This window comes from Giraffa tippelskirchi, chromosome 13 (assembly GCF_054371585.1).
Source record: "Giraffa tippelskirchi isolate mGirTip1 chromosome 13, T2T-mGirTip1v1.2.pri, whole genome shotgun sequence".
Classification (NCBI taxonomy): Eukaryota; Metazoa; Chordata; class Mammalia; order Artiodactyla; family Giraffidae; genus Giraffa; species Giraffa tippelskirchi.
Window position 1 is genome coordinate 113739392 of NC_137287.1, and position 26963 is coordinate 113766354.

The 26963-nt window shown below is 49.0% G+C and overlaps 2 protein-coding genes and 1 long non-coding RNA gene across 5 annotated transcripts in view; 2 read left to right on the forward strand and 1 right to left on the reverse strand.

Annotated features, from left to right (window-relative positions):
- Nucleotides 1-7403, forward strand: part of L3MBTL1 (L3MBTL histone methyl-lysine binding protein 1) — a 48165-nt gene extending 40762 nt beyond the window's left edge. The window contains exons 21-22 of one of the 3 annotated variants that reach the window (XR_014073131.1): nucleotides 5776-6019; nucleotides 7365-7403. Coding sequence is in view for 1 of the 3 variants with exons in the window: in XM_081556976.1 (XP_081413102.1) it covers nucleotides 5776-5823 (48 nt within the window). In the remaining 2 variants the exon portion in view is untranslated. Of the gene's footprint in view, nucleotides 1-5775; nucleotides 6020-7364 lie in introns of those variants that run through there. The other 2 variants (XM_081556976.1, XM_081556981.1) reach the window with 2 other exon arrangements.
- Nucleotides 5782-25163, forward strand: SGK2 (serum/glucocorticoid regulated kinase 2). Its single transcript, XM_081556996.1, has 14 exons — nucleotides 5782-6019; nucleotides 7365-7424; nucleotides 7978-8027; nucleotides 8517-8574; nucleotides 8783-8866; nucleotides 9959-10090; nucleotides 11130-11242; nucleotides 11413-11449; nucleotides 12455-12541; nucleotides 16078-16173; nucleotides 16947-17102; nucleotides 19903-19992; nucleotides 22188-22394; nucleotides 24539-25163. The coding sequence occupies exons 2-13, from the start codon at nucleotides 7389-7391 to the stop codon at nucleotides 22350-22352; spliced, it is 1104 nt and encodes a 367-aa protein (XP_081413122.1). The 5' UTR covers nucleotides 5782-6019; nucleotides 7365-7388; the 3' UTR covers nucleotides 22353-22394; nucleotides 24539-25163.
- LOC145532293 (uncharacterized) lies at nucleotides 21667-26413 on the reverse strand. The gene is made up of 3 exons (XR_014073132.1): nucleotides 26267-26413; nucleotides 23940-24005; nucleotides 21667-22392 (listed from the first exon to the last, which is right to left on the reverse strand). It is a non-coding gene; the product is annotated as an uncharacterized LOC145532293 (long non-coding RNA).
- Nucleotides 26414-26963: the final 550 nt, after the last annotated feature.

The window sequence follows — 26963 nt, forward strand, 5'->3', positions numbered from 1 at the left end:
AGCCCGAGGGAGTGGGTGACAGGTCGCTCCTGCCTGGGAAGGTTGTTCGGCCAGTCAGGATTGGGTTGTGGGTCAGAGGGACCATGCAGAGAGACTGGAAGGCAGAGCTGGGTACGGGGCTGGAGCCCAGGACCTGAGCTGGGACCTAGTTTTTTCAGGTGAGTGACTCTGCCGTGAGCAGGACACCTGCCTGCCAACGTGTCTGCCAAAACAGGAAACTAGTTACCTAGCTAATTTCCTTCCTAACTACTGTATCGACACCCTCCTCCCTAATTCCTTTCCTTCATTTTTTCCTTCCTATCACTTCCCTCCCTTCCTTCTTCCCTTCTTTCCTTCCTTCCTTCTCAACTAATTCTCTACCTGTGCTGCCTAATTTTCTTCCTTCCTAATGAATCCATTTCATCCTTGCTTCCTTCCCACTAACTTCCTTCCTTCCTTTTTTTAATTAAAAAAAATTTAAATATTTGTTTATTTTAATTTCTTGGCGGTGCCACGCAGCATGTGGGAACTTAGTTCCCCAACCAGAGCTTGACCCTGCACCCCCTGCATTGGCAGTGCAGAGCCTTAACACTGGACCACCAGGGAAGTCCCCCTTGCTTCCTTTTCTAAATTCCTAACTTCTCCCTGAAATTCCAGGCCATGGGCTTTGGTATCAGACTGGCTGGATTCAAATCCCAGTTATATCACTTACTACCCAGATGTCTGAGTCACATCACTTCACCTCTCTGTCCCTGTTTCCTCTTTTTCAAAACAAGAACGATGATAGTTCTTAACCCATGGCACTGCGGGAACAAAATAAGACCGACGTGGTACGTAAAGTCATTGGCATGTCATTGCTAGGCACTGGGCAGGCAGGCTTATAAATGAATAAATGACAGCAGAGTGAAGACAGTGTAGTAACAGAGGTGGGCGTAGGGAAGGGAGCTAGGGTTCATGGGACTGGGGTGGTCTGGTGACGCTCATGGGAAAGGCTGCTGAGGACAGATGCAAAGGGTTAGTGGAGCAGACCTGATTGGTTGGTTGAGAGAGTGTTCCCAAAACAGGGAACTGTGTGACCACTCCCCCCCCCACCCCCACCATTCCCACTGCATTCAACAGGTCCAGGGAGATGAGGGCAGGAACATGGAGTGATGGGGCAGAAGGGTGCACGTCTAGGCTGGGGCAAGTTAGAGGAAGGAACGGGCTTGAGGGCTCTCAGAGGAACTTGGATCACCTCCCGAGAGTTTGCAGGGGTCTCTGTAGGTCTAAAGAGCTGGGAGAAACTGCTGATGCTCATTCAACCTCTGGCCAGAAAATCAGAAGGCAGTGGTGCAGGAGAGAAAGATGCTGAGAACTGCTCAGGTGTGGGCGTCCCAGTCAAGGTGATGGGAGAATGTGGTGGTGGGCAATGAGCATGTCAAAGTTCCCACCAGGACTTAGTAGCCAAGTATTATATAAACAGCAACACCTTGAGAATTTTTACATAATGGTACAAAGATAAAAAGATAACTAAGATAACCTAACCCCACTGTCCCCTTGGGTCATGTCCCTCCAGCCTTTTTTTGGTGGTTACGTGCATTACGTCTTTATTTTCTTAACAAAGTCACCTACCATTGGTCACCTACCATTTGGAAACCTGCTTTTTTGCCTTGACGTTTTATCACATATATGTTCCCATTTCCGTTTACATAGACCAATATGTCATTTTTTAACTGGGTAATTTTCCAAATTATAGATGTACTCTAATTTATCTTATCAACTCATTCCTTGATTCATTAGTTACATATGTACTGAGCTCCAACCCTATCCCAGGCTCTGATCTGGATGATAGAGATTCAGAGTGAATAAGAGAAGTCTTTGCCCTTGCAGAGCCAATGTTCAAGTTCAAGACAAAAAATAAACAATCAAATCGTTGTAAGATAAGGTATCAGAGAGTGATGTGTTATAAAGTAAAATATAAAGCAAACAAATGTGGACGGGGAACGGATGGGACTGGTATTGCAGAGTGTTCAACCATCCTGGTTTGCCCAGGATTGTACTGGTTGAAACACTGAAAGTCTCACATCCTGGAAAACCCCTAACCAGGACAATCGGTTGTGGAAAGGGCCTCTCTGGGAGGTGACGTTTGAGCAGAGACCTCTGTGATGTGAGTGGAAGGCGATCATACAGATGTCTGGAGGAAGAGTATTCTAAGCACAGGGAAATGTAAGGGCGAGGGGCAGGAGGCCGGAGGGTGCTCTCTGTGTTTGAGGGACAGCAAAGAAGCCAGGCTGGAGCGTAGTGAAAGGGAGAGCCTGGAGACCAAGGAGGAGCGGGAGACGGGAGCCAGGTCACGTGGAATCTCGTGGGCCGTGGCAAAGACTGGATTTTAATCCTAAATTTGGTGGCAAGTACACTGGAGTTTTTGAGCAACAAAGTCACATGATCTGACTTCCAGTTTTAAAGCGTCACTCTGGTTTTTGGTGAAGAAAGATTGTAGAGGGTCAAGTAAGAAATAGGAACATGGTGGGAAAGCGAGTGCAGTAATCCATGCAAGTGATGATGGTGGCTCAGGGCCGGGTGGTTGCAGCAGTGGTGTCTAGATATATTTAGTTTTGTTTATTTATTTAGCATATAATTGCTTTACAATGTTGTGTTAGTTTCTGCTGTATGATGAAGTGAATCAGCCATATGCGTACATATATCCCCTCCCTCTTGGACCTCCCTCCTACCCACCCCCATCCCACCCATCTGAGTCATCACAGAGCAAGTTGAGCTTCCTGTGCTTTTTTATAGCACGTTCCCACTAGTTTTCTGTTTTACACATGGTAGTGTATATATGTCAATCCCAACCTCCCAATTCACCCCACCCTTCCCTTCCCCCATTGTGTCCACATGTCCATTTTCTACATCTGCGTCTCTATTCTTGCCCTGCAAATAGGCTCATCTGTACCATTTTTCTAGATCCTACATATATGTGTTAATATATGATATTTGGACATATTTTGAAGGTAAAGTCTAAGGCGATTTCATGGTGTAGTGGATGCAGGGTGAAGGTGCAAAGTTTCTAGGATGTGAATTCCTAGTTGCTGGTTCGAACTTTTGAGTAGGCGGTAGTACCATTACAGAGATAGATGTCAATGGAGGAGCAGGCTGGGGAGAGTGGAAAGAATAAAAGTCAGGACTTTCGTTTTGGAAATGTTAAGAGTGAGGTGCCTCTAGACCTCTAACTGGTGAAGTGTCAGAGAATACAGAGTCAGAAGTGTATCAGAACTAGAGAGATGAGTTTGGGAACTGTGGGGTTTAGTCGACACTTAAAACCATTAAAATGGTTGCTGTCAACTGGGGAACAAGTATAGAGAGAGGCCAAGCCAGTGTTTCAGGGTGAAAAAGAGGGAATCCAGTAGAAAAGATGGAGAAAAAGCAGTCGGCGAAGTAGGAAGAAACCCAGCAGATCCTAAAGCCAAGTGGGAAAAGGGGGTCATGTCCTCAGAGATGCTGAATGACATGAGAACAAAGAATTCATCACTGGCTCTGGCACATGGAGGATACTGGTCTATTTCGGGGGGGAGCCTGTTGGGATAACAGCCTCTTTGGAATGGCTCCAAGAAAGGAAAGGAAGAAGGAGTAGGAACTGAGTCCAGACAACTATTTCAAGGAGTTTAACTGAAAAGGGAACATAGAAATGGGGCAGTCTCTCAGGATGTAAGTCCCAGAGAGGTAACTATTACGGTCAGTGAGTATTCTGATGTGCCCTACGCTTGGACCTTGAAGTTACTATTATTTTCATTATTGTTTTCCTGTTCTAAGCAGTGCTCCTAAATGAAGGCTGCATCAGGGTCTTGTCATTGAAAAGAAATGACCTTGTTCTGGGCAATATGTTTTGTCAACATAATATCCTGCCCATCTGTGTATTGGTTCAACATTTCCATTTTCTTAAAAAATGAAAGGCTCTGATATTGCTCACTTGGGTTTTCCTTGGATGACTCCCCCCACTTACATCAAAGCCCACAGAGGACCCCCAAAGGCCATTGGGCTCAGGTCCCTTTCTGACGAGCACCCTTGGCCCCAGCTCCGCAGATCCCCACACTCTGGTGAATTACAGAGGTCTGAGTGTGGTGTGTGGTAGCCACACAGAAAGTTCCAGAAGAGCAGGGGCCATGTCAGGCCCTGTCAACTCCTTCATTCCCCAGAACACCCCGTATAACCTCCTGGAGAGAGGAAGATACCCTGTGAGTACCTGATTATTGCACCAAACAGCAAGGCCATCATGCACCAGGGTGCCTCTGGGACCCTGCTTCCTGGTGATACCGACCAGGGTTCTTGACCTTCACAATGAATAGAAATTGACCAGAGACCAGGCAAGAAATTCAGGCAGGGCTTTATTGGGGCCCCTGTTGCAGCAGGAGGAGTGAGAACAAGCAAAAGATCCTCTTGCTTGCTCACTCCCTGAATGGGGGACAAGCTTGTTCCTTATATGGGTGAGAATAGGGGTGTGTCTGGGGCTTCCGTGGTAGCTCAGCTGGTAAAGAATCCGCCTGCAATGCAGGAGACCCCGATTCAATTCCTGGGTTGGCCAGATCCCCTGCAGAGGGATAGGCTACCCACTGCAGTATTCTTGGGCTTCCCTGGTGGCTCAGCTGGTAAAGAATCTGCCTGCAATGCAGGATTTGATCCCTGGGTTAGGAAGATCCCCTGGAGGAGGGCATGGCAACCCACTCCAGTGTTCTTGCCTGGAGAATCCCCACGGACAGAGAAGCCTGGAGGGCTACAATCCATGGGGTCGCAAAGAATCGGATGCAACAGGGCAGCTAAGCACAGCACAGGGGCGTGTCCAGGGGTCGTATCTAGCTTTAGGTATCTTGCCCCCACCCTTAAGTGGTATTGAGTGAAGGAGGCATGCACAGTACCCTGCTTTTGCTCCAGGCTCCTCAAAAGTGGCAGTTGGATTTTTTGGTCTCTTTGTATCCTTTAGGTTCAGAATTTGCCCCATCTGCCCATGCATGCAGTTATTTTTAGCCCCATACAGTTTCTTTGTATTTTGTTGCTAGAGGAGAGGTGTGTCCAGGTGCAAGCATTGCAGCACTGCAGCAAAGAGTGCTATGTCCCAATCGTACTCTGGAGACAGCGGTCAGAGCCTGGAGGGCCATCGGGAAGGACCCCAAAATCCAAGTGTTCAGCAAGAACCAAGGCCAGGCTGATTGAACCAGACACTCAGGCCCTGAAACACCTTCAGGTTCTTGGGAGCCAAAGTGCTCCCAGGTCTCTGAACTTCATCTTCAGCCCCAGATGGTCTGCAGTGGGCCTGGGTAGGCCCCGGGCAACATGTCTCCTCCCAGACAGGCCCCCTACACACACACACACAGACACACAGACACACACACAGACACACAGACACACACACAAACAGATTTACTGATAAACACTGATATGAACACAGACCCACAAAGACCACTGTCACACATATGTATTCATAGACACACACATATGCATACAACACGTTAACATGTATAGAGGTACACACTGCTGTGTCCACACACTACACTACACAGAGATTCACTGAAGCACATCGTGACCCAGACCAGTCACTGAGGTACAGATGCACAAAATCACACAAACATGATCACAATGATGCACAAATACCTTGACATGCAGGGACACAGTGATACACCAGATAGACAGACAGATACACATCTCTGCACAAAACACCTGCACACACACCCCTACCCCACACACTCATGTGCATTCCAACAAGCCCCAGCATCGCCCCAGCTCTCCCGCAGCTGTTGCTCACGCCCTTCTACCCACACCCCCCAGGGGGAGGCGATGTCCCCGAGGGAACAGAGGACTTCGGTCCCTTCTTAAGCCCTGCTGGCTCCCGCGTGACATCAACAGCTCCCTCGCCGCGGCCGGGAGTTCCGAGCTGGGTGCCGGGGCCGGGCCGGCGCCAGGCACAGACACTTCGGCCCTTGTTGGGAGAACAGAGAGGGCTTCTTGTCCACTGTCCACCCTCCGGCTCCCACCGCGGCTTCTCCCAGCGGCCTCTCCGCAGGCTGTGCAGGTACATGGGGCCGGGGAGGCAAGGGCCTGGCAGAGGGGCTGTCAGGGCCGGGCCAGGAGGGGTGTGGGCTGCAGGAGCGCGGACTCGGGGCACTGGCTGAAGCCAGGCTGTGCTCTGTATTTGGGCAGCTCTGCGGCTCACCTTCTCAGGGGTCCATGGGGCTGGGCCCCCCGGAGCAGCCTGGACAGGGAAAATTCCCTCACTTCCCCTGTGGTCACTTTCTCAGCTCCCAAAAAGACCAGGGAGTGGTTGCTCCAGGGCCCCCTTGTAAAGATGGGTGGTCTCTATGGCAGCCGGGGCCCCACTGCAGGCCAGAGCTGTGGTCTCAGGAGGCGCAGTACCCAGCAGTCCCTGGAAGCAATCTCAGTTCCTGGACTTGATCTTCCAGTCTAGGGTGAGGCTGTGGGGTCTTGGGCCTGCCGAGCCAGGGCCTGGACACATAAGCGTCCTCCACCATGCAGGCTATAGGGCAGGGAAGACATATACTCCTGGCCGCACAGACCGCTGTTCACACACTCTACTGTTTGATCTCAAACAGCACAGCCAGGGGCTTCCCAGCTGGCGTTAGTGGTAAAGAACCCGCCTGCCAATGCAGGAGATGTGACAGATGCGAGTTCGATCCCTGGGTCAGGAAGATCCCCTGGAGGAGGGCATGGCAACCCAATCCAGTATTGTTGCCTGGAGAGTTCCATGGACAGAGGAGCCTGGAGGGCTACAGTCCATAGGGTCGCAAAGAGCCAGACACAACTGAAGTGTCTTAGCTCGCTTGCTTGTGGGTCTGTTCATGATTCTGGCCCAAGGTCCCCAGGGCAGCTGCCCCTCCAGGGACATTAGGTGGAAGTCCTTGTGGCTGAGACATAATAGTCAACACAGCACCCAGCCCAGGGCTGTCTATAGGGATCCAGGGTGGCAACATGCCTGTATGGGATCCAGGGGAGCCCAGCCTGCCCCTCACAAGCTGTGAGACCCTAGCCAAGTCCCTTTTGAGGCCTCAGGCTCCCTGCCTCTGACATGGGAGGAAGAGTTCAGACTTGATGCCGTGCAAGAGTCCTTCCAGCCTTGGCCTTCCCAGACATCAGAGCTGCCCTGGCCAACCCCAGTGCTTGAAAAGACAACCTGGCAAGGGCCACCCCTGACCATTCTCCCTCCTTCCCCCATGAGATGTCTGACTGGAGAGGCTGGGCCCAAAGGATATCATTTCTTGTCCCAGGCAGGGATTGCTGGCCTAGGGCAGGTGCAGGGAGTCGGGCAGGGGAGGACAGAGCAGCTGTGCCTAACATCTTAGACAGGCGACACTAATTCCCCAGCAGCACCTCCCTCATCCTGCTCCTCCTTGCGTCCCCAGAGGGTACCTGATCATCGCTTCAGCATGGACTCGAGCCCAGCTGGGACCCCCAGTCCGCAGGTAGGTGGGTTTTGGTTCCCCCACCCACCACCAGGGGGCTCCCTTCCTCCCAGGGCTGAGGAAACCCAGGGAGGTCCTCGTCAGCCAGGTGGACGGTCCCAGGACTGGGGCGCCCACCGGGATCACAGTGAGCTCATGGAATCGGGCCATTTGCAGGGTAAAGAGAAAAGACACTCGGGCAAGGGCTTCAAGAAGTAAGTGAGGTGGAAAAATTATGGAATTGGCCCCGAGGTCACCTGTATTCTTGTGCCGGTGGGGCTGCCTGTTAGTCCTCCGACAGCTCTTCTCTGGGTCTCAGTTTTCTCACCCTCACATTTGGTATAACAGCCAGCGGCCTCCCAAGGCTATCGTGAGAAGCAGGTGAGATGTGGATGGTTGGGTGGGTTGGTAGATGGATGGAAAGAAGGAAGGGAGAAAGGGACGCAGGAAAGAAGGCAGGCAGGCTAGTTAGAGATGTTGGAAAAGGGAGCCGGTCTTGGGCCGGGGGGAAGGGAGGAGGCCAAGGAGTTGGGACCCTCTGATCTTAATCACCTCTTTCTTTAAATGTCTTTAGCCCCCGAGGGCCAACGGGAATATCAACCTGGGGCCTTCTGCCAACCCAAAGTGAGTTCCAGCCTCTCAATCCCTTTCTTCCCTGGCTCCCCTTGCCTTGGGAATACAACCCAAGTTCTCTGATTCAGCATCAAGACCCTCTGCCATCTGAGCCCAGGACCAGCCCCCAGCTTTATCTCCCACTAATTCCCCAGCCTCTTCTCATGCTGAGCCCCGTGGCTGGAATATCCCCCCAAAAGGCTGCATTATTAGCAGCCCCCCACCCTCCAGGCCCTTCTCTGTCTTTGGAGGCCAGATTCCTTGCCTTCTGTGTGGTTGTGTTTGGTTTTTTCCCCTTCTTGCCTGTTGTTTACTCCATTGTGAGATCCCAAGAGGCAGGGACCGGTCTGAGAAGACCCTCTTGGCTGGAAACACATGGCAGTCTCAGAAAGCTCCTTGCCTTCTCCAGCTTCAAAGTTAAAGAGAAGCCCTGATTTGAACTAATGTACCAGGTTTCCCAAGCTGGCAAATGCTGACCCGTGTTCCTTCCTCTTGTCCCAGTGCCCGGCCCACGGACTTTGACTTCCTCAAAGTCATTGGCAAAGGAAACTATGGGAAGGTGAGTGACCTGTGAGCATGGGAGACCTGGGTTTCCCCCCTTTCCAGCCCCTTCCATCCCCTGCTGTCACTCGCATGTGCAAAGTGGGAGCTTACAACCTGCAGAATCATGGGTGCGGGGCTGGAACTGGAGGTCTGCACCACCATCGAGAAACCCAAAGCTCAGAGGAGTAGTCACCTTTGGGTTCTGCATTTGTCCTTCTGCTCAGGTCCTACTGGCCAAGCACAAGTCCGACGGGATGTTCTATGCAGTGAAGGTGCTTCAGAAAAAGTCCATCTTAAAGAAGAAAGAGGTACCAGGGCTTGGGCCCAGGCATCTCCTCTCCTGCTTCTTGACTCCCAGCCTCAGCTGGCTTCCAATGATGGGTCCAACTCTGGGCATAGAGGCGGTCCAGGGCAGAGGGGCTGGGTGGGATGCTGACCCTTCTCCAGGAAGGCAGGCTAACTGCCTCACCTGGAGGTCCTGCGGGTGACCCCGTCCAGGCTCTCTGCTTTCCCCTAAAGATCCAGGGCTCCATGGTGAACCAGTCTTCAGCCCCGTCAGGTGCCAGCCTCCTCACCTGTGCAATGTGGGGGGTCACACTTCAGGCTCACCAAAGGCCCTTCATGCCACAGCCATCCAAGGGTTCTAGATGCTTCCACTGACTTGAGTCTCTCTAACGCCACCTCCATAAGAAGGACAGAGCAGGCCCCGAGAAAGGACTGAATGTCAAGTCAGAGGGCTCAGGAGAGGGAACTAATGTTAAAAAAGAGCTCACCGGCAGGTCTTGCTAAAGGAGGTAGCCTTGAAGATAGGCTTTTGATGATCTGAAAAGAGGCGTCCAGCAAGGGAACAGGAAGAGAGGCCTGGATGTGCATAGTGCCTGCCTTCTTTTCTTTGAGAGCTTGTCCTTGGAACTCATCTATTCAGTCATCTTACAGCTTTGTTGAGGCTTCCCTGGTGGCTCAGATGGTAAAGAATCTGCCTGCAATGCAGGAGACTGGGTTCAATCCCTGGATCAGGAAGATCCCTTGGAGAAGGGAATGGCAACCCACTCCTGTATTCTTGCCTGGAGAATTCCATGGACAGAGGTGCCTGAGGGGGCTACAGTCCATGGGGTTTGGCGAAAGAATCAGACACGACTGAGCAACTAACACTTTCACTGAGGTGAGGGGGGGGCAGGGAATTTGGACCCAGGGCTGGAGCAGCACCCAGCTGTACTGGCGGGGCATGAGGTGGACCATGCAGTGCCCTGAATGCTAGGAAAGGCCTCCCGGGCTTGGCTCTGAGGGCAATGAGGAGCCACAGTGGGGATTTGAGCAGTGTGGCCACGTGGGTGGTAACGCAACCCGTGTGTGTGTGTGTGCGCGTGCACATGCGTGCGTGTGTGTGCATGACTCCACAGCAGAGCCACATCATGGCAGAGCGCAGCGTGCTCCTGAAGAACGTGCGCCACCCCTTCCTCGTGGGCCTGCGCTACTCCTTCCAGACACCCGAGAAGCTCTACTTCGTGCTGGACTATGTCAACGGGGGAGAGGTGGGTGATCTGGAGCTTTCCATCCCATGTGCCCAAGGTGCACCAAGTTCTGGAATGATCTCCCCTCATCCTTACCACAGACCCATTTTGCAGCTGAAAAGACTGAGGCTCAAGGAGGTAACTCACTGGCTCAAGGCTACCCTGCATGCACTTGGCAGAGCCAGGATTTGAAGGCAGGTCTGTCTGACTCCCAGCCATTTTCATTTCTTGACTCCCATGCAAAGCTGCCCAGAATCCCTTCAGTGGACCTGGGAAAGGTCAAAGTTAGAGGAGCTTTGTGGGCAGTAGTTCTAATTTTACCCATTTTACACCATAGACCACTTCATGGGAGTGAGCAGTCCCTGTGGTTGTGATGTGGGGCCACCTGGTGACCCAGAAGCACAGCTGGGAAAAGCTGGGCTCCCTCCTCTGTCTCTCCGAGCAAGATGGCCCTTCTCAGTGACCCCAGATTTAACCTGTGTGACCTCATGCTCTTTAGCCTGATGCCAAGAGGGAAGTTTTGCATCCTCCATCCCTAAATTCCCTGGTGGAAGTGAAGAACTTTTCTTTGCTGGTAAAATAGACCAAAGCAACTGGCCCAGGGGCAGATCTAACCTGGGCTCAGTTTGACCATCAAAATCATTTTATCACATGGGTTAGAGGAAAAGCACATATCTGACCCACCCAGGTTCAAGTCACGGCTCTGCCAATTATAGTTCGTGACCTTGGGCAAGTCACCTGGATACTCTGACACTCCAGTTTCCTTTTCCGTGAAACTGGCCTCCTCCTTGAAATCTGGAAGGTAGTCAGGAAAATAAAAGAAAACTAGAGATGTATTAGGGTGCAGCTGGAGCCTGGCACACAGTAGGGGCTCCATTCTTGTTAATTCACCTCTCCTGCTGACACTTTGCCAGCTCTGTAGAGTGGGGGCCCGCATGCCCTTCCTTGTATGAGGGTGTTGCATTTTAGAGAGGGGGTGACTTGCCCAGCTGCCTCCAACCCTGCATCTGAGGAGCTGGAGTCCCCTAGGAACCCGCTCACACGCCTCCTCCCCCTCCAGCTCTTCTTCCACCTGCAGCGGGAACGCCGGTTCCTGGAGCCCCGGGCCCGGTTCTACGCCGCCGAGGTGGCCAGCGCCATTGGCTACCTGCACTCCCTCAACATCATTTACAGGTGAGGCCTGCCTGTGGCTCAGAGCCAGGCCTGGCCCTTCTGCCTCAACAGCCAGGGGGTGTGTGGATCCCTAGATCCTGATGAAATCCCGGTGAACTTGGTCCTCTGTCTGAGGAGGAGGGCCAGCGTGGCTTCGACATCACAGCGCCCTTTTCTTTCAATGTCTGCAGGGACCTGAAACCAGAAAACATTCTCTTGGACTGCCAGGTTGGTGTGTGTGTATGCGTGCACACACATAGTTGCACACGTGTGCTGTGTGCCCCTGAGTATATGTGTATGTGCATGCATTTTGCATGCATGTGTATGGCTAGAGACACATTCAGGTGTATGTGTGCATGTGTGCCTATGACTGTGTACATGCATGTAAATGTTTGTTGTGTGTACATGGATGTACATGTACTTGTGTGTGAATGAATGTGTATATGAGGCCTGTGGCGGGGCAGGAGTAGTGTTACACAGAGGCTCGAAGATTTTGTAGTGCTTCCATATCTTAGACTGAGCTCCCTGGAAACAGACTCTGAAATGGAGTGTAGGGTGCCGAAGGTTATTGGGGAACACATTTAAGGGGTGACGGGCAGGTTTGGGCAGAGGAAGAAGCACACCTGCCCTGTGGTTGCAAGTGAGATCTCAGCTGATCTTTCAGGGGTGGGGGGCACCCCAGCTGGGATGGCTCTCTAGAGCTCCTCCAAACTGAGGCAAGGATGTGGACATCCATGCCACTGTACTGGCCAGTCATCAGATGGGGACTGCCCCTTCAGAGGGGCATGACTTTGGATGAAGCTGATGGTTCGGCATGGGGGATGGGCTGGACAGCTCCTAAAGAGGGGATCTGGGCAGAGCCTGGCAGTATCCCCTCACATCACGACCTCCACCAGCCACCCTCTCACCTAGCCACAAAGTGTGTTTGCTCTCTGGGTCCCCCGTCTTCTGTTAAGGGGGCTGCTGCTACCAGGCCCCTCCAGCAAGGACATTCTGGAACTGCTGGGTGTGGACGTGAGTCTGTGATGAGCTGGGGACAGACAGCGTGATGCCGTCTCCCTACCACTGTGCTGATCTTGGCATCCAGGTTAGAAGCACAGAGTGAGTGGAGCCTCCAGCTTGGGCTTGTACCCCACGGCCATGCCCTGGTTGTGGCATCTGGGATTTAGGGTTAGACCTGGCCATCCCTTTGGCTCAGATCACCCTCCCACGCCTGCCCTCCCTCGTCTACAGGGACACGTGGTGCTGACAGACTTTGGCCTCTGCAAGGAAGGTGTAGAACCCGAGGAGACCACGTCCACGTTTTGTGGTACCCCCGAGGTAAGCTAAACCTCCTGGGAGGGGTGAGGCAGGAAGTGATTGAGGCCATGGCTCCTGACTAAAGCCACCAGGTTACAGCAGAGGGGCTCACTCCTTCCACCCAAGCACTTCCCCTGAGCTGACTGCACGTGGAGCCTTGGTTTCCTCATCTGTGTCATGGGCGGACCAGCTCTGGGGGTGTCTGGGACCTGGCTTGCGACCCTCTGCAGCAGTGCTGTCCAACAGAAATAGAAACAGAAATGCAAATCATGTATGCAACTTTAAAATGTCCAGCAATCCACACTCAAAAAGAAAAAGATGAAATCAATTTTAATAATATATTTTATTTAACCCAACATATGCAAAATAGTGGGCTTCCTAGGGGGCTCAGTGGTAAAGAATCCACCTGCCAATGCAGGAGACGCAGGTTTGAACCCTGGGTCGGGAAGATCCCCTGGAGGAGGAAATGGAAACCCACTCCAGTATTCTTGCCTGGGAAATCCCATGGACAGAGGAGCCTGGTGGGCTACAGTCCATGGGGTTGCAAGAGCCAGACAAGATATAGTAGAGCAGTTGTCCTCCAATAATTGTATTTTGTTCTATACTTCTCAGTATTGTACAATTGTAATCTTTGATAATTTAAAAAAAAAAAAACAGCATGTGGGACTTCCCTAGTGGTCTTGTGGCTAAGACTCTGCTCTCCCAACACAGTGGGCATGGGTTCGATCCCGGGTCAGGGAACTAGATCTCACATGCTGCAACTAAGACCCAAGGCAGCCAAATAAATAAATAAAAAAAAAAATTTTTAAACAAGCAGCATGTAAAAAAAAATTAGCGACTAAGCAACAGCAATATAAAATAGTATCATGTCAAAGTACAGTCAATATAAAATTGTTGAAATATTTTATTTTTTCTAACTAAGTCTTTGGTGTGCATTTTACACTTACTGTCCCTCTCAGCTCAGCTCAGCCACATTTCAAATGTTTGGTAGTCACATGTGGCTAGTGGTTACTGTGTTAGATAGCACTGCCGTGCAGGGTGAAGTCTGTGTGCAATAGGAGGCCCTGTCCTGACAGTTAAGATCAAGTGTAAAGATACCGATCTCTCTCCTTCTTCCAGCCACTAAGAGCCTGGAGGGTTAAAATTTGTGAATCTCAGCAATCATTCATACATATCTCTTTGTCCTGCCAAGGCCTCCCTGCAACTTTGGGGTTAAAAACCTTTCCTTAAACTTCTACCAGCATTGACCCTTGGACCTTGAACCCAAAGGGGTTTCCAGCTGCTTGGACGGATGTCTGGGTGGTGGTGTGGGGTTCTGAGGCTGCAGGGCTGGCAAGTCCTCTCCAGCTGGCGTGGCCCAAGACTTTAGCTTTTGTTTTTTTCCATATGCTTAAGAATCTGGGTCTCAGATTTCAGCTGAGCCTCCTCTGTTTGGTTTTAAGAGAGCTGGTGGACAGATGATCTCTCTAACCAAGAGTTGTCTGTGTTTGGGTCTGGGAGGGTGTTCACTAGACAAGGCTGGCCTCCCAAAGCCCTGCCAGCCCAACCATCCCTTCCTTGACTACTGCCAGGAGCAGATGGATCATGTAGCAGACGTGGCTCTAACAGGTCACCTCTTCCATGACTCGGGCACTGCCATGGCACTGGGGAGCACAGAAAAGAGTAACCACAGTTGCTCAATTGTTCACAGTTATTCAAGGGCCAACACATATATTAGAATGTGTCTTTTTTGTGTGTGTGTGGCTGTGCTGGTTCTTTGTTGCAGCATATGGGCTTTGTCTAGTTGCAGTGACGGGGCTTCTCTTGCTGCAGTGTGCAGGCTCAGTTGTCCTGCAGCATGTAGGATCTTAGTTTCCCCACCAGGGATCCAACTCGCATCCTCTGCATTGGAAGGAAAACTCTAATCACCGGACCACTAAGAAAGTTCCTCGCCTGTGTCCTTAACACAGCCCCTAGGGAAGGATTCTGCAGTTCCATTATGTGGGATAAGGACCCCAAAATTCTTGGAGGTTCAGTGACCTGCTTGGGACCACACATTCAGTGGGACTAGGTCTGGGTAACTCCTTGCCCCTCTCCATACCCAGGCAGTCTCTCAACGTGGCTTGGTGTGTTGCTGAGGCCTCTTTCCTTGGTGGTAGAGACCCCAGTCTAAGAGGTTCCCAAGCCCTCCGGTCTGCAGGAAGCACAATTCTGCCTAAGGTTCTCTACTTGTGCGAGGTGCAGATACATAGAACGCTTTCCACTGTCAGTAGGAGCTCAAAAGCCACCTCCTCTTTCCTGACTTTTTTCCATCCCTCCGTTGCTAAGGTTACCCGTGCAAATATGGGCCACACTGACTTACACTTCATCTTTGAGTCTTCCCACTGCCCTGTGAGTATCCCCAGGGCTTTCCTAGTTCCAAGACATCACTGGGATGCTTTTTGAGCAAATTAAAGGCACTCCCTTTGGGCAGACTAATTAGAAAATATTTCCTGTTTATTTATTTTGTATTTTATTTTTGGCTGCTGCTCATTACTGCGCATGGGCCTTCTCTAGTTGCAGCAAGCAGGGGCTACTCTTCGTCGTGGGGCTCGGGCTTCTCACTGGGGTGATTTCTCTTGTTGCAGAGCCCTGGCCCTAGGGCACATGGGCTCAGTAGTTGTGGCACACAGTCTTAGTTGCCCTGCGGCATGTAGGATCTTAGTTCCTAGACCAGGGATTGAACCTGTGTCCTCTTCACTGGCAGGTGAATTCTTAACCACTGGACCACCAGGGAAGTCCCAAGTTTTCCCTTTAAACATACGTGAGTTGCTGGATGAGGATTCCTAAGTGCGAAGAAGTGAAGTGGCTCAGTTATGTCCGACTCTTTGCGACCCCATGGACTGTAGCCCACCAGGCTCCTCCATCCATGGGATTTTCCAAGTGAGAGTACTGGACTGGGTTGCCATTTCCTTCTCCAGGGGATATTCCCAACCCAGGGATCAAACCCAGGTCTCCCGCATTGTAGGCAGACACTTTACCATCTGAGTGGTAAAGAACCTGCCTGCCAATGCAGGAGACATAAGAGATGCGGTTTGATCCCTCGGTCAGGAAGATCCCCTGGAGGAGGGCATGGCAACCCACTCCACTATTCTTGCCTGGAGAATCCCATGGACAGAGGAGCCTGGCGGGCCACAGTCCATAGGGTCGCAAAGAGTCAGACACGACTGAAGCAACTTAGCACACACACACACACAAGTTGCCAGATACAGTCTTGTACAAGGGTTATGGTTTGGTGAGTTGATCACAGCCAGGCCTGCAGCCCCCTTTACCCCTTTGGCTGGTACTTTTGTGTGGTGCACAACACATACAACTGTAAAGGGCAGTCCAGCCAGATTTCCTCTATGTCCTCAACACATTGGCAAAGGGTCTTGCACAAAGCAGGTCTTTGATGAACTGATGCTGAGTGAACACATACACAGCTAAGTAAATATCACAGCAGGATCAGCTTCTGGTGATCTTTTCCTCCAAGTACCTTGTTTACAAATGGGGAGGTGGAAGCTGAGTGTCTTTCAAATAAGTGTGTTTTCTCTCAACAGTACTTGGCTCCAGAAGTGCTCCGTAAGGAACCTTACGATCGGGCAGTAGATTGGTGGTGCTTGGGAGCGGTGCTCTACGAGATGCTACATGGCCTGGTGAGTGGGGTAGAGCTGATTCTGGAAGAGATGGAGGGTGTATCTCTCCCTTGTGTGGCCTCCTCAGGCTCCTCAAGGAATTAAATCAGCCACCTCTTCTCTACAAGCTCAAAAAGCGTGATGTAAACGTGGATACAAGGATAAGGTATATTTTTTTCAATAAAGTCAGTTCCACACTTTATAATACACAATCTCATGTGTTACTCCTTTGGTTCCTCAAAACAGCCTTTGGACAGGGGCACTGCAGGAAATGGGGTTGTTCTTATTTTACTAAGAGGGAAATTGAGGCTCAAAAAGGTCACAGTCCTGGGAGGTGGTAGATAGAACTAGCCCCTGAATCCAATCCTAGACTGCCTGCGCTTCTTGTCTGAAAAATGACAACATGTCTCATAACATCATATGAGGCTGGAATAAAATGATGATGGGAAACTGTTAACTTTGCAAAGTGTGAAGTTGGTGCACAAGCTGGATTAAGAGACATGGGTTAGAGGGGGCATCTGGAGAGGTCCACAAGCCTCACGCTGGAGGGGAGAGACTTCTTGGCCTTCTCAGCAGCCTCTCCACTGTGCTGGATGCCCAGAGGTCTCTGTCTCTCTCCACTTCTCCATGTGAGCCATCGCACAAGACACAGGAATGGCTGAATCCTTCCAGCTGCCCCACTTTGCTCAAAGTGTCTCTGAGAACTATGCCCACTTTAGAACTGTGCCCACTCCAAGTGTCTCTGAGAACTGTGCCCATGGATGATCCTCCCATCTCTCTCCCTCTCTCACCAGCCGCCCTTCTACAGCCAAGACGTGTCCCAGATGTACGAGAACATTCTGCACCAGCCACTACGGATTCCTGGGGGCCGGACGGTGGCCGCCTGCGACCTCCTGCAAGCCCTGCTCCACAAGGACCAGAGGCAGCGGCTGGGCTCCAAAACAGACTTTGTAGGTACCCTGCCAGCGGGGCGCTGGGCTCTCAGCCTCCTGCAGAGGCAGCCCAGAAGCAGTGTCACGCTTCCAGCTGTTCCCTAAAGCCAGGCACCGCTAATTCATCCGTTCAGAGATTCACAGCTGCTGCTGTTTATTTCCTTCAATCTAATGCTTCTAGTCAACCAATATTTATGGAGCACCTACTATGTGCTGGGCTTTGAGCTAAATGCTAGGGATTTGTTAGGCTGGGTCTCTGCCGTTAAGTTTATGAGGCAAAGGCAGACAGACAAACATAAATTATTACAGTGTGACTATGCTAAGAGACCAGACAGGAATTCAGGCAAGGCTTTATTGGGACTTGTGCGGTAGGATAAGGGAGCAGAAATAAGTAACAGGTGCCCCTGTTGGCTCTCCGAGGAGGGCAGACTGATTCATTATATGGGGTGAGGGTAAGGGCAGATCTGGGGGTCAGGCAGGAGAGGTGGCTTAGGTGGTCTGCCTACCCCCTTGGTGGTGTCGTGTGCAGGGTTCACGCACAGTACCCTGCTTTTTCTCCCAGCACCCTGGAAGTGGCAGTTGGTTTTTGGCCTTTGTGTATCTTATGGCTCAGAATTTGCCCCAACTGCGCATGCGTGCAGTTCTTTTTCGTCCCTTATAGTTTCTTCCTATTCTGTTACTGGAGGAGACATTTCTCTGGGTGTTTGTCTAACTGCAAGTGCAAACACTCCGGTAAAGGGTCCCAGGTTCCAGCCGGTTTCAGAAAGACATGAACAATGAGCAGAGATAGACAATAATCGGGGAAATTCACACTGGCGTGGTCAGGGAGGTCCTCTATGAGGAGGTGACAATTGAGCTGAGATTTGAAGGATAGGAAAGAACTGGGAGGAGGCATCCCAGACACAGGGCACAGCGTGTGCAAGAGTCCTGCAGTAGGAGCAAGGCAGAGAGAGAGATAATTAGATGATTGGTTAATTAGCATATGTTGAGCAGGAGAGTGGAGGCCTCAGATTAAGTTTTGACAAATTCCTCTGGCTTCTGTACAGAGAGCAAACTAAACTATTTTTCACAAATATCTGAGCACTTCACCCTTGCCAGGACCCAGACTGAACATCTGAATAGAGAGATGAAGAATTCACAGTCTGTTCTCCAAATAAGTTCATGGCTTTAAAAAAAAATTAAAGCAAAATTTAAAAAATAATCATACATTCACTGCTGAACAAAAGATCATTTGGATTTATAAGAAATCCACAGTACTTTTCTCCATAGAAGTTTGTTCTTCTAGCGTAGAAATTGAGATTGCATGAACTGTGCGACAGACTGCCTGGATTCAGATCCTTTCTCCACCAATTACTAGGTGCGGGGTAAATGGCTTAACCTCTCTTTGTTGTTGTTTAGTTCGTAAGTCACATTCAAGTCTCTTGTGACCCCAGAGAATGTAGCCTGCCAGGCTCCTCTGTCTGTGGAATTTCCTGAGCAAGGATACTGGAGTGGGTTGCCATTCCCTTCTCCAGGGGATCTCTCACGTCTCCTTCTTGCCAGGCAGATTCTTTACTGTTTGAGCTCCCCCGGGAAGCCCCTGCTTTAACGTTTCTTCCCATCTGTAATAACAGCACCCAGTTTGTAGCTCTTATGAAGGTCAAATAATATAAGCAAACACTTAGGCTAGTGCCTGCCATGGAGTAAGTGCTTTTTAAGTGTACAAACTATCCTATATGCCAGATATTGTGAAGTTTAACAATATTTAAGGCTTTTGCCTACCCATCCCTGGACAGTTTAAAGAAAAGGCTTTCATGAAGACAGGTCCCTCCTTCCCAGAGGAAATTTGCATCTTAAAAAAATGTGATTTTTAAAATAAGGTATACTTTCCCATAGATCAAGATTCAAAGGATATTCAGAAAAAGTCCCTTGAGCTGCCTAGTTTTTTAAATTTGGAGGCAACAAGTGTTACCAGTTTTGTGGCTATTCTTCTGGAAATAGTTTGGATCTGGGTTGTTAACAATTCCCCAGGGGGTTCAGATACACAGAGTTAGAGAATCGTTCTTTGAGAGACATAGAGAGAGGGAAGGCTCTGCTGGAAAAGGCAGAAGTTTTTGTCAACGTTAGTTTGGATTAAGAAAGAAGCGATGAATCATGCCCAAGGCTGAATCCTTAATTCTGGATCTTTGCGAAACTGCAGCTTTTCTTGGGGCTTTATTTCTCAAATCTTCCTTAGTGAGTTGATTTGGTCTATTTCTCTGTCTAGAATTCTGGAAGAGGGATCTCCCTAGTTGCCCAGTGGTTGGGACTTCCTCTTCCAATGCAGGGAATGTGAGTTCAGTCTCTGGTTGGGGAGCTGAAATCCCACAAGCCTTGCAGCCAAAAAACCAAAACATAAAACAGAAGTAATATTGTAATAAATTCAATAAAGATTTTTAGAAAAGAGTGTATTTTTAAAAAAAGAATTCTGGAAGAGTCAGGATACACTGAGAGAGTAGAGTAAGATTCCCCAGGACCCTCCAAGAGCAGGTTCTGCTGTCTTGTTCACTGACATACCTCTACAGCCTAGTATAGTACAGAGTAGGTGCTCAATAAATAGCTGTGGAATAAACAGATGTTACAGGGAAAAGATCTGGGTTTGAGATAATGGCTAAGGGGAGAGGCCTTATTGCAGACACTCCTTTGTTCCAGGAAACCAGCCATAATGGCAAGTTACCTTCCTAGTAAAGATTTTAGGGCTAGACAACTGGTTGCCAATAGAGTTGGAGCTCCAAGGCATGTGGGGTGGGGTGGGAGCATCCAATGGAGAGGACTGCTACTGATCACCTTCTTCCCACAGCTTGAGATAAAGAGCCATGTATTCTTCAGCCCCATAAACTGGGATGACTTGTACCACAAGAGGCTGACTCCACCCTTCAACCCAAATGTGGTAAGAGGCCATCATGTTCTAGCTTCTGGATTCCCAGGACTGGTGGAAGCTTGGAGAGTACCTGGGGAGGGTATTCTGGCCTGGCCTCTTCCTACAGATGGGAGAACCGAGGGTCCAAGAAGCTCAGTGATTTGTTCAAGGCTACCCTGTAAGTTAGAGGCAGAATTGGGTCTGGAACCCGGAAGTCCTGACGGCCAGTTCAGCTCTATATGAGGAGCCAGGTTGCCTCCCCTTTACTTTCAATACCAATAACCCTCATCACAAAGCACTTTACAGCTTTTAAAGTGTTCTGTGTCATGGAGCACACTCAGACAGAGCCGAGTCCTGTAACGATTTTTTTTTCTATGTTTAGCTTTCTTCCTGGTAATAAAAATGACATGTATTTATTGTAGAAAGTGTGTAAAACAGAGACATTTAAATCATCACAGAGAGGGACTTCCTTGGCAGTCCCCTGGTTAAGACTTTGAGCTTCTGCTGCGGCAGGCACAGGTCTGATCCCTGGTCAGGGAACTTAAGATCCTGTGTGCTGCACAGTACGACCAAGAAATAAAATGAAATACATTTAAAGCATCAAGGAGAAAAGGCGTATTATCTCACCACCCAAGAGAAAGCATGTACCACTGGCATGTTTCTTTCAGATCTTTTTTTCTATGTTTTTTATGTAGGTCATAGTTCATACATAGATACAGATATCATCTCCCCCAACATAGGTCATAATTCATGTATATATAGATCTCATCTCCTCCCTCTTTTTGCTAAAACTATGTCATCATTTTCCTAAGTCACATAAGACCATGATTTTAAGTGATTGTATAATATTTCAACCCTATGTTGGTAACATTTATTCCACCATGTTCCTAATGGTGAAAACTTTAGGTTATTACCATTTTTTTCTTTATCATAATGGATTAATGAATATCTTTAAGTTCATGTCTTTGTCCAGTTGTTTTTTAATTAAAATTTTAATTGGAGTATAGTTGATTTACAACGTTGGGCTAGTTTCTGCTGTATAGCAAAGTGAAACAGTCATACATATACATAGAGCCACTCTCTTCTAGACTCTATTCCCATATAGGTCATTACAGAGCACCAAATAAAGTTCCCTGGGCTATACAGTAGGTTCTCATTAGTTATCTTTCATATAATACCGTGTATGTGTCAATCCCAGTCTCCTAATTTATCCCTCCCCTGTTACCCTTGGTAACCAGAAGTTTGTTTTCTATGTCTGTGAGTCTATTTCTGTTTTGTTAATAAGTTCATTTCTATCACTTTTTTAGATTCCACATATAAGTGATATCATATATTTGTCTTTCTGACTTCACTCAGTATGACAATCTCTAGGTCCATCCATGTTGCTGCAAATTGTCCAGAGTTCTGATTATTTTAAGATGGATTCCAGATGGGGAATTATTAAGTCAAAGAATGTGAATATATTTTATTTTTTATTGTTGAGGTATGGTTAGTTGGGGCTTCCCTCATAGCTTGGTCGGTAAAAAATCTGCCTGCAATGCAGGTTCGATTCCTGGGTTGGGAAGATCCCCTGGAGGATGAAATGACAACCCACTCCAGTATTCTTGCCTGGAGAATCCCATGGACAGAGGAGCCTGGCAGGCTACAGTCCATGGGGTCGCAAGAGTCGGACACGACTTAGTAACTAAACCACCACCATCACAGTTAGTTGACTTACAGTATTATTTTAGTTTCAGGTGTACAGCATAGTAATTCGATATTTGTACAGATTATACTCCATACAGAGTTATTATAAACTATTGACTATATTCCCCATGCTGTCCATTACATCCTTGTAACTTATTTTATACCTAGTGGTTTGTACGTCTTAATCCCCTTCATCTGTTTTGCCCTTCCTCCTGCCCCTCTCCCCTCTGGTAACCACTCATTTGTCCTCTGAATCTGTTGTGCACATTTTTTAGGTTCTTGATTCATACTTTCTTCATGTCACAATCTACCAGCAGCATATGGAGGGTTGATGTAGAGCAGGCAGGTAGAGGAATTGGTAAATGGTTAATGGACCTTGTGGAATATGATGACTAGTGTAAATGCATGAAAAAGTGTCAGTTAAGGAAGGATGCCCCCGGGGCACTCAGAGAGGAGATCTAACAGCTCTCTCAGGGCTCTGGGCTCCTTTGGCAGCTCTGACCCAATGTTCCCTTCTCATCGTTGGCTTATATTCACAGGCAGGACCTGCTGACTTGAAACACTTTGACCCAGAGTTCACGCAGGAAGCTGTGTCAAAGTCCATTGGCTGCACTCCTGACACCATGGCGAGCAGCTCTGGGGCCTCGAGTGCCTTCCTGGGATTCTCCTATGCGCCGGAGGATGATGCCATCTTGGATTGCTAGAAGAGAAGCTCCCGTGAAACCACCAAAGCCAGCTTGAAATCTGTAAGGAATCACCTTCAGCTGCTAGTCACAGAAGCCCAAAATAACAATGGCCTAAATAAGATTTCCCTCCCCCCCAGCACATAAAAGAAGGATGGTGTTAGGTGATCCAGGGCTGGTACGACAGGTCATCAGAGGCTTTCTGTGTTTCCACTCTGTCATTCTTGGCAAATGGCTTCTACTATTAGGATTATTATATTATCCTAAGATGGTACTGGAGCTCTAGCCACTGTTTCTGGGTACTGGGCAGGAAAAAAAGGAGGAAAGAGCAAAAGGGCATCTTTACAGAGCTTCCTGAGAAGCCCCACGCAATGACTTCTGCTTGCATCTCACTAGCCAGCCACCTTGCCTGCATTGGTGGATGGGATATATGTCTAATTAACTGGGCACATGACTCCCCACAATAACGCAGGGGTTCTGACACTAAGGGAGAAGGGAAAATGTTGGGTAGGCAACCAGCACTTCTTAACCAGAGGATCTCTTGGTGTTTGGATTTTGATCTCAATGTGTAAAATGACCAAGGTGTAACAAGCCTATAAGGTATCACCCAACATCCACTTTTTTTCCTATGTCAATGATGTCTTTCTTTGGGTGGGTGGTATTGCACATTTATTAGGTTTGTCTGCCTGGCATCTGAACCCCAGCCTATAGTCAGGGAATCTTATTTTATGAGCCATGATGGGAGGTAGTTCACTACCTCCACTTAACTGTAGCTGAAAATGCCAAACACCAACTTTCCCAGCCTCCCCTGGAGCTCAGGCCAGGCATGTGGCCTCAGGATACACCTGTTATCAGATTTTTGGCTCAAGAAAGGAACTGGGAGCTCTCTTTCATGTGGTTGCTGTGGTAACAAAACCCACAAAACTGAGTTCCTGGTGTAGAAGTGGCAACGATGCTCTTATTGGCAACAGTTTCCTTATCACATCAGCGCTGCACTGTCATCCCTGGAAATCCTGGATTCTCCCTCGAGTTTTCCCAATGATTTTGAGAGCTGCTGGTATGGTTAACCACTCCTGTTTTTGCTCAACCCATTTTTGACCAGAGATGTGTTAGTATGTCTTTTGTCACCTGAATGTTATTAACACTCCTGTATCAGTATCAGTTACAAAACAAATCACTGGCCACAGGTGTTAGTTTCTGCAAAAACCCTGTGGTCAATAGAGTTAACTGGTCAAAGTCAGCTTCAGAACACCTGCCTACTCTGATCCAGTTTCTGTGCTAGACTTTTTCATGTCTGTTACCAGTTTTCATCCAAACGACCGTAAGGTAGGAATCTCCTTTTTACCAATGAAGAAACACAGAGAAGCTGTACCTTTCCTAGAGGTCACAGAGCTAATAAGGGCCAGAGTTGGGACTTGGAGCCATATAAACTGACTCTGGGGCTCTCACGTGTAACCTCTGTGCTGGTCTGCTTCTCACCCTGGCTGTTAGGTCCAAGCAGAGTAACTTTCAAAATCTCTAAGCAGAGCCAAGCCAGGAACTGGCTGGAACAAGCCAGGTAATGGGAAATGGGATCTTCCAAGAGGAGGCATTCAATTGGATACTCACGGTCTGAGCCTGGCTGCCAAGTTAATTCTCTGTTCCTTTTTCTGTCTCAGATGGAAAAGAATCCACCTGCAATGCAGAAAACCTGGGTTTGATCCCTGTGTTGGGAAGATCCCCTGGAGAAGGGAATGGCTACCCACTCCAGTATTCTTGCCTGGAGAATTCCATGGACAGAGGAGCCTAGCGGGTACAGTCCATGGGGTTGCAAAGAGTCAGGCAGGACGGAGCACCTAAGACTTTTTACACACCTCTACCTCATATACCTCTGAATGCTTGTCAAGTCTAGGGCCATAGGGAGCCCAGGCAGGGTCTCTACAGGCCTGTACAGGCCCATTTCTAAAAGCAATTCTGACGGGACAGAATGTGAGCATATAACACACATGAGTCCAGGACACCCTGCACTTGTCTGATGGATTTTATACTGCCTTATTTCAGTGAAGAAATCTTTTCACTGTAGTTCATCACCTACTTCAGGGTGGTCTTATTAGCTGGGGACAAGAGGAGAACTTGCATTCTTTTCAACATCAGTGTGTGCTAGTGATTTTATTGGCTTTTCCTTTTAACTCAGTCCCACTCTTTGCCTTACATTTTTGTTTGCCCAGCGCCCTGCCCCAGGAATTATGGAGGATGAAGCTGGAAGACCATGGAAAGCACATCGATGACACCACAATGACCTACTGGGGATCAAATATGGGTCAAGGAGAGCTAGTTACCCTTTGACATGTGCTGAGAATTCTGAAAGAAACATTCTGATTTGATGTCCATCTTAATAGTGTCTGCTAAGAGACAAGTGTGGAACGTGATGAGAGAGAGGCCAAAATTCCCCCAACTTCCCAGAGCAAAAACAACAGTGGTTTAGTCACTAAGTCGTGTCCGACTCTTGTGACCCCATGGACTGTAGCCCACCAGGCTCCTCTGTCCATGGGATTTTCCAGGCAAGAATACTGGAGTGGATTGCCATTTCCTTCTCCAGGGGATCTTCCCAACCCAGGAATCGAACCCAGGTCTCCTGCATTGCAGGCAGATTCTTTACCGACTGAGCTAAAAAGCGAGAGCGGTAATCATCAGAAATGGAAATAGTACTGTCAAAGTACACAACTTGCTATGAGTTGTGAAACACACAAAGGTTCTATCTAAGACTGTAAAATCACAAAATGTTCACCAGGAGAGAAAATAAAAATGAAAAATTATGAATATTCATTAAAAATGAATATCTGTTTAATATCAGATTTGTTCACACCTGTTTATTGAGCACATTCAGAGCTTCATATGCATTATCTACCATATGCATTATGCCAGCATTTAGAAATTATTAATCTCACTTTACAGATAAACACTTACTCAGAGATAGTAAGTGACTTGCCCAAGGTCACCTAGCTGTACAAGGCACAGCCAGGAATTGAACTTGGTAGCAGCTGATTCTCAGGCCCTTGCTCTCTCTACAGTCTCCAGAAGTGGGTGCAGTTCTCTGGGCAGGTACTTGTTTAGTTTTCTAGCAAACACTGACTGCAAAATTCACGCAATTTTGTATCAAAAGACAGCATCCTTAGGAAGAGAAATCACAAGCACCCTCTTCCCTGCTCTTTAACTTTGCAGGGACAGTAGCTGTGAAAAGGCAACAAAAGTGTATCTGTGTGTGTGTGTGTGTGTGTTTTAAGACCCTAAAACTCTACCTACTGAAGACTGTAACAAAAATCTTTTTAAGTCTCTGCATTCATCAGTTTGAGCCAGCGAGACAGGTGCATTGCACACACATCCATGCTCTCTCAGGGCAGCCACTAAGTGCTCCCCTGGGGAGAAGAGTGGCCTGTTTGCCCTCTAGTTTCTCATTTTCGCGACGGCTTTTTCCAAACGCAATTCCTTCTGCTCAAAAGCCCTTCTCCAACCCTGGCCTTAACGATCTATTCTTTTTTCTCTTCTGTGCTCAACGAGGATGGCTGTCTACCCAGCTCCAGCCCCTCACAGCTCCCTCAAAACGGTCTATATTTTTTATTTTTAAATTTTTTTTGGCTGCAGAGGGTCTTAGTTTCCGCCAGTGGGGATCTTTGACTGCGGCTTGCAGCCTCAGTTGCTGCCTGGCATGTGCGAGCTTAACTCCCCTACCAGGGATCAAACCTGCCTCCCCTCCCCTGCAAGGAGGATTCTTAACCAATGGATCACTAAAGATGTCCTCTATTTTTTATTTTTTGGTTGGATTGACAAGGTCCAACGTCCCTAAAGGATCACCGCCCCATCCTGAGCCTGGCACTGTGGCGCTCATAGATGCAGGGCTTATCAAACAGAACTAAGTCGTATTCCCGTTCTCACCACTAAACCTGCCCGCCCTGCACCTGGATGTCCTCTCTGGTCTCCCAGGAGGCCGAAACTCTCCTATAACGCAGCGGCGACCCTCCAGTCCCGCGTTCCCAGTACCGCGACCCTTACTGAAGTTGGCGGGCGCAAACCTCCGCCCTCCGGCGAGCCGCCGCTTTGCGCCTGCGCCCTCGGGATCCGGGCTAGGCTTTCAGCACTCCCCGCCGGAAGCCTCCACTAGACTCGTCCCTCCCGGTGGAGCCAAGTTTCGGCCTTTGGGGAGGGGGGAGAGGGTGTCTCTCATTTTTCAGTTCAGTTCAGTTGCTCAGTCGTGTCCAACTCTTTGCAACCCCTATGGATTGCAGCACGCCAGGCCTCCCTGTCCATCACTACCTCCCGGAGTTTACTCAAACTCGTGTCCATTGAGTCGGTGATGCCATCCAACCATCTCATCCTCTGTCGTCCCCTTGTCCTCCCAACCTTCAATCTTTCCCAACATCAGGGTCTTTTCAAATGAGTCAGTTCTGCGCATCAGGTGGCCAAAGTATTGGAGTTTCAACTTCAGCATCAGTCCTTCCAATGAACATTCAGGACTGATCTCCTTTAAGATGGACTGCTTAGATCTCCATGCAGTCCAAGGGACTCTCAAGAGTCTTCTTCAGCACCACAGTTCAAAAGCATCAATTCTTTGGCGCTCAGCTTCCTTTATGGCCCAACTCTCACATCCATACATGA

Coding starts and splice junctions, on each gene's coding strand:
- SGK2 (XM_081556996.1), top strand. CDS start 7,389: ATGGACTCGAGCCCAGCTGGGACCCCCAGTCCGCAG. Junction 8,575..8,782: donor GCAAAGGAAACTATGGGAAG/GTGAGTGACCTG, acceptor CCTTCTGCTCAG/GTCCTACTGGCCAAGCACAA. Junction 11,450..12,454: donor ACATTCTCTTGGACTGCCAG/GTTGGTGTGTGT, acceptor CCTCGTCTACAG/GGACACGTGGTGCTGACAGA.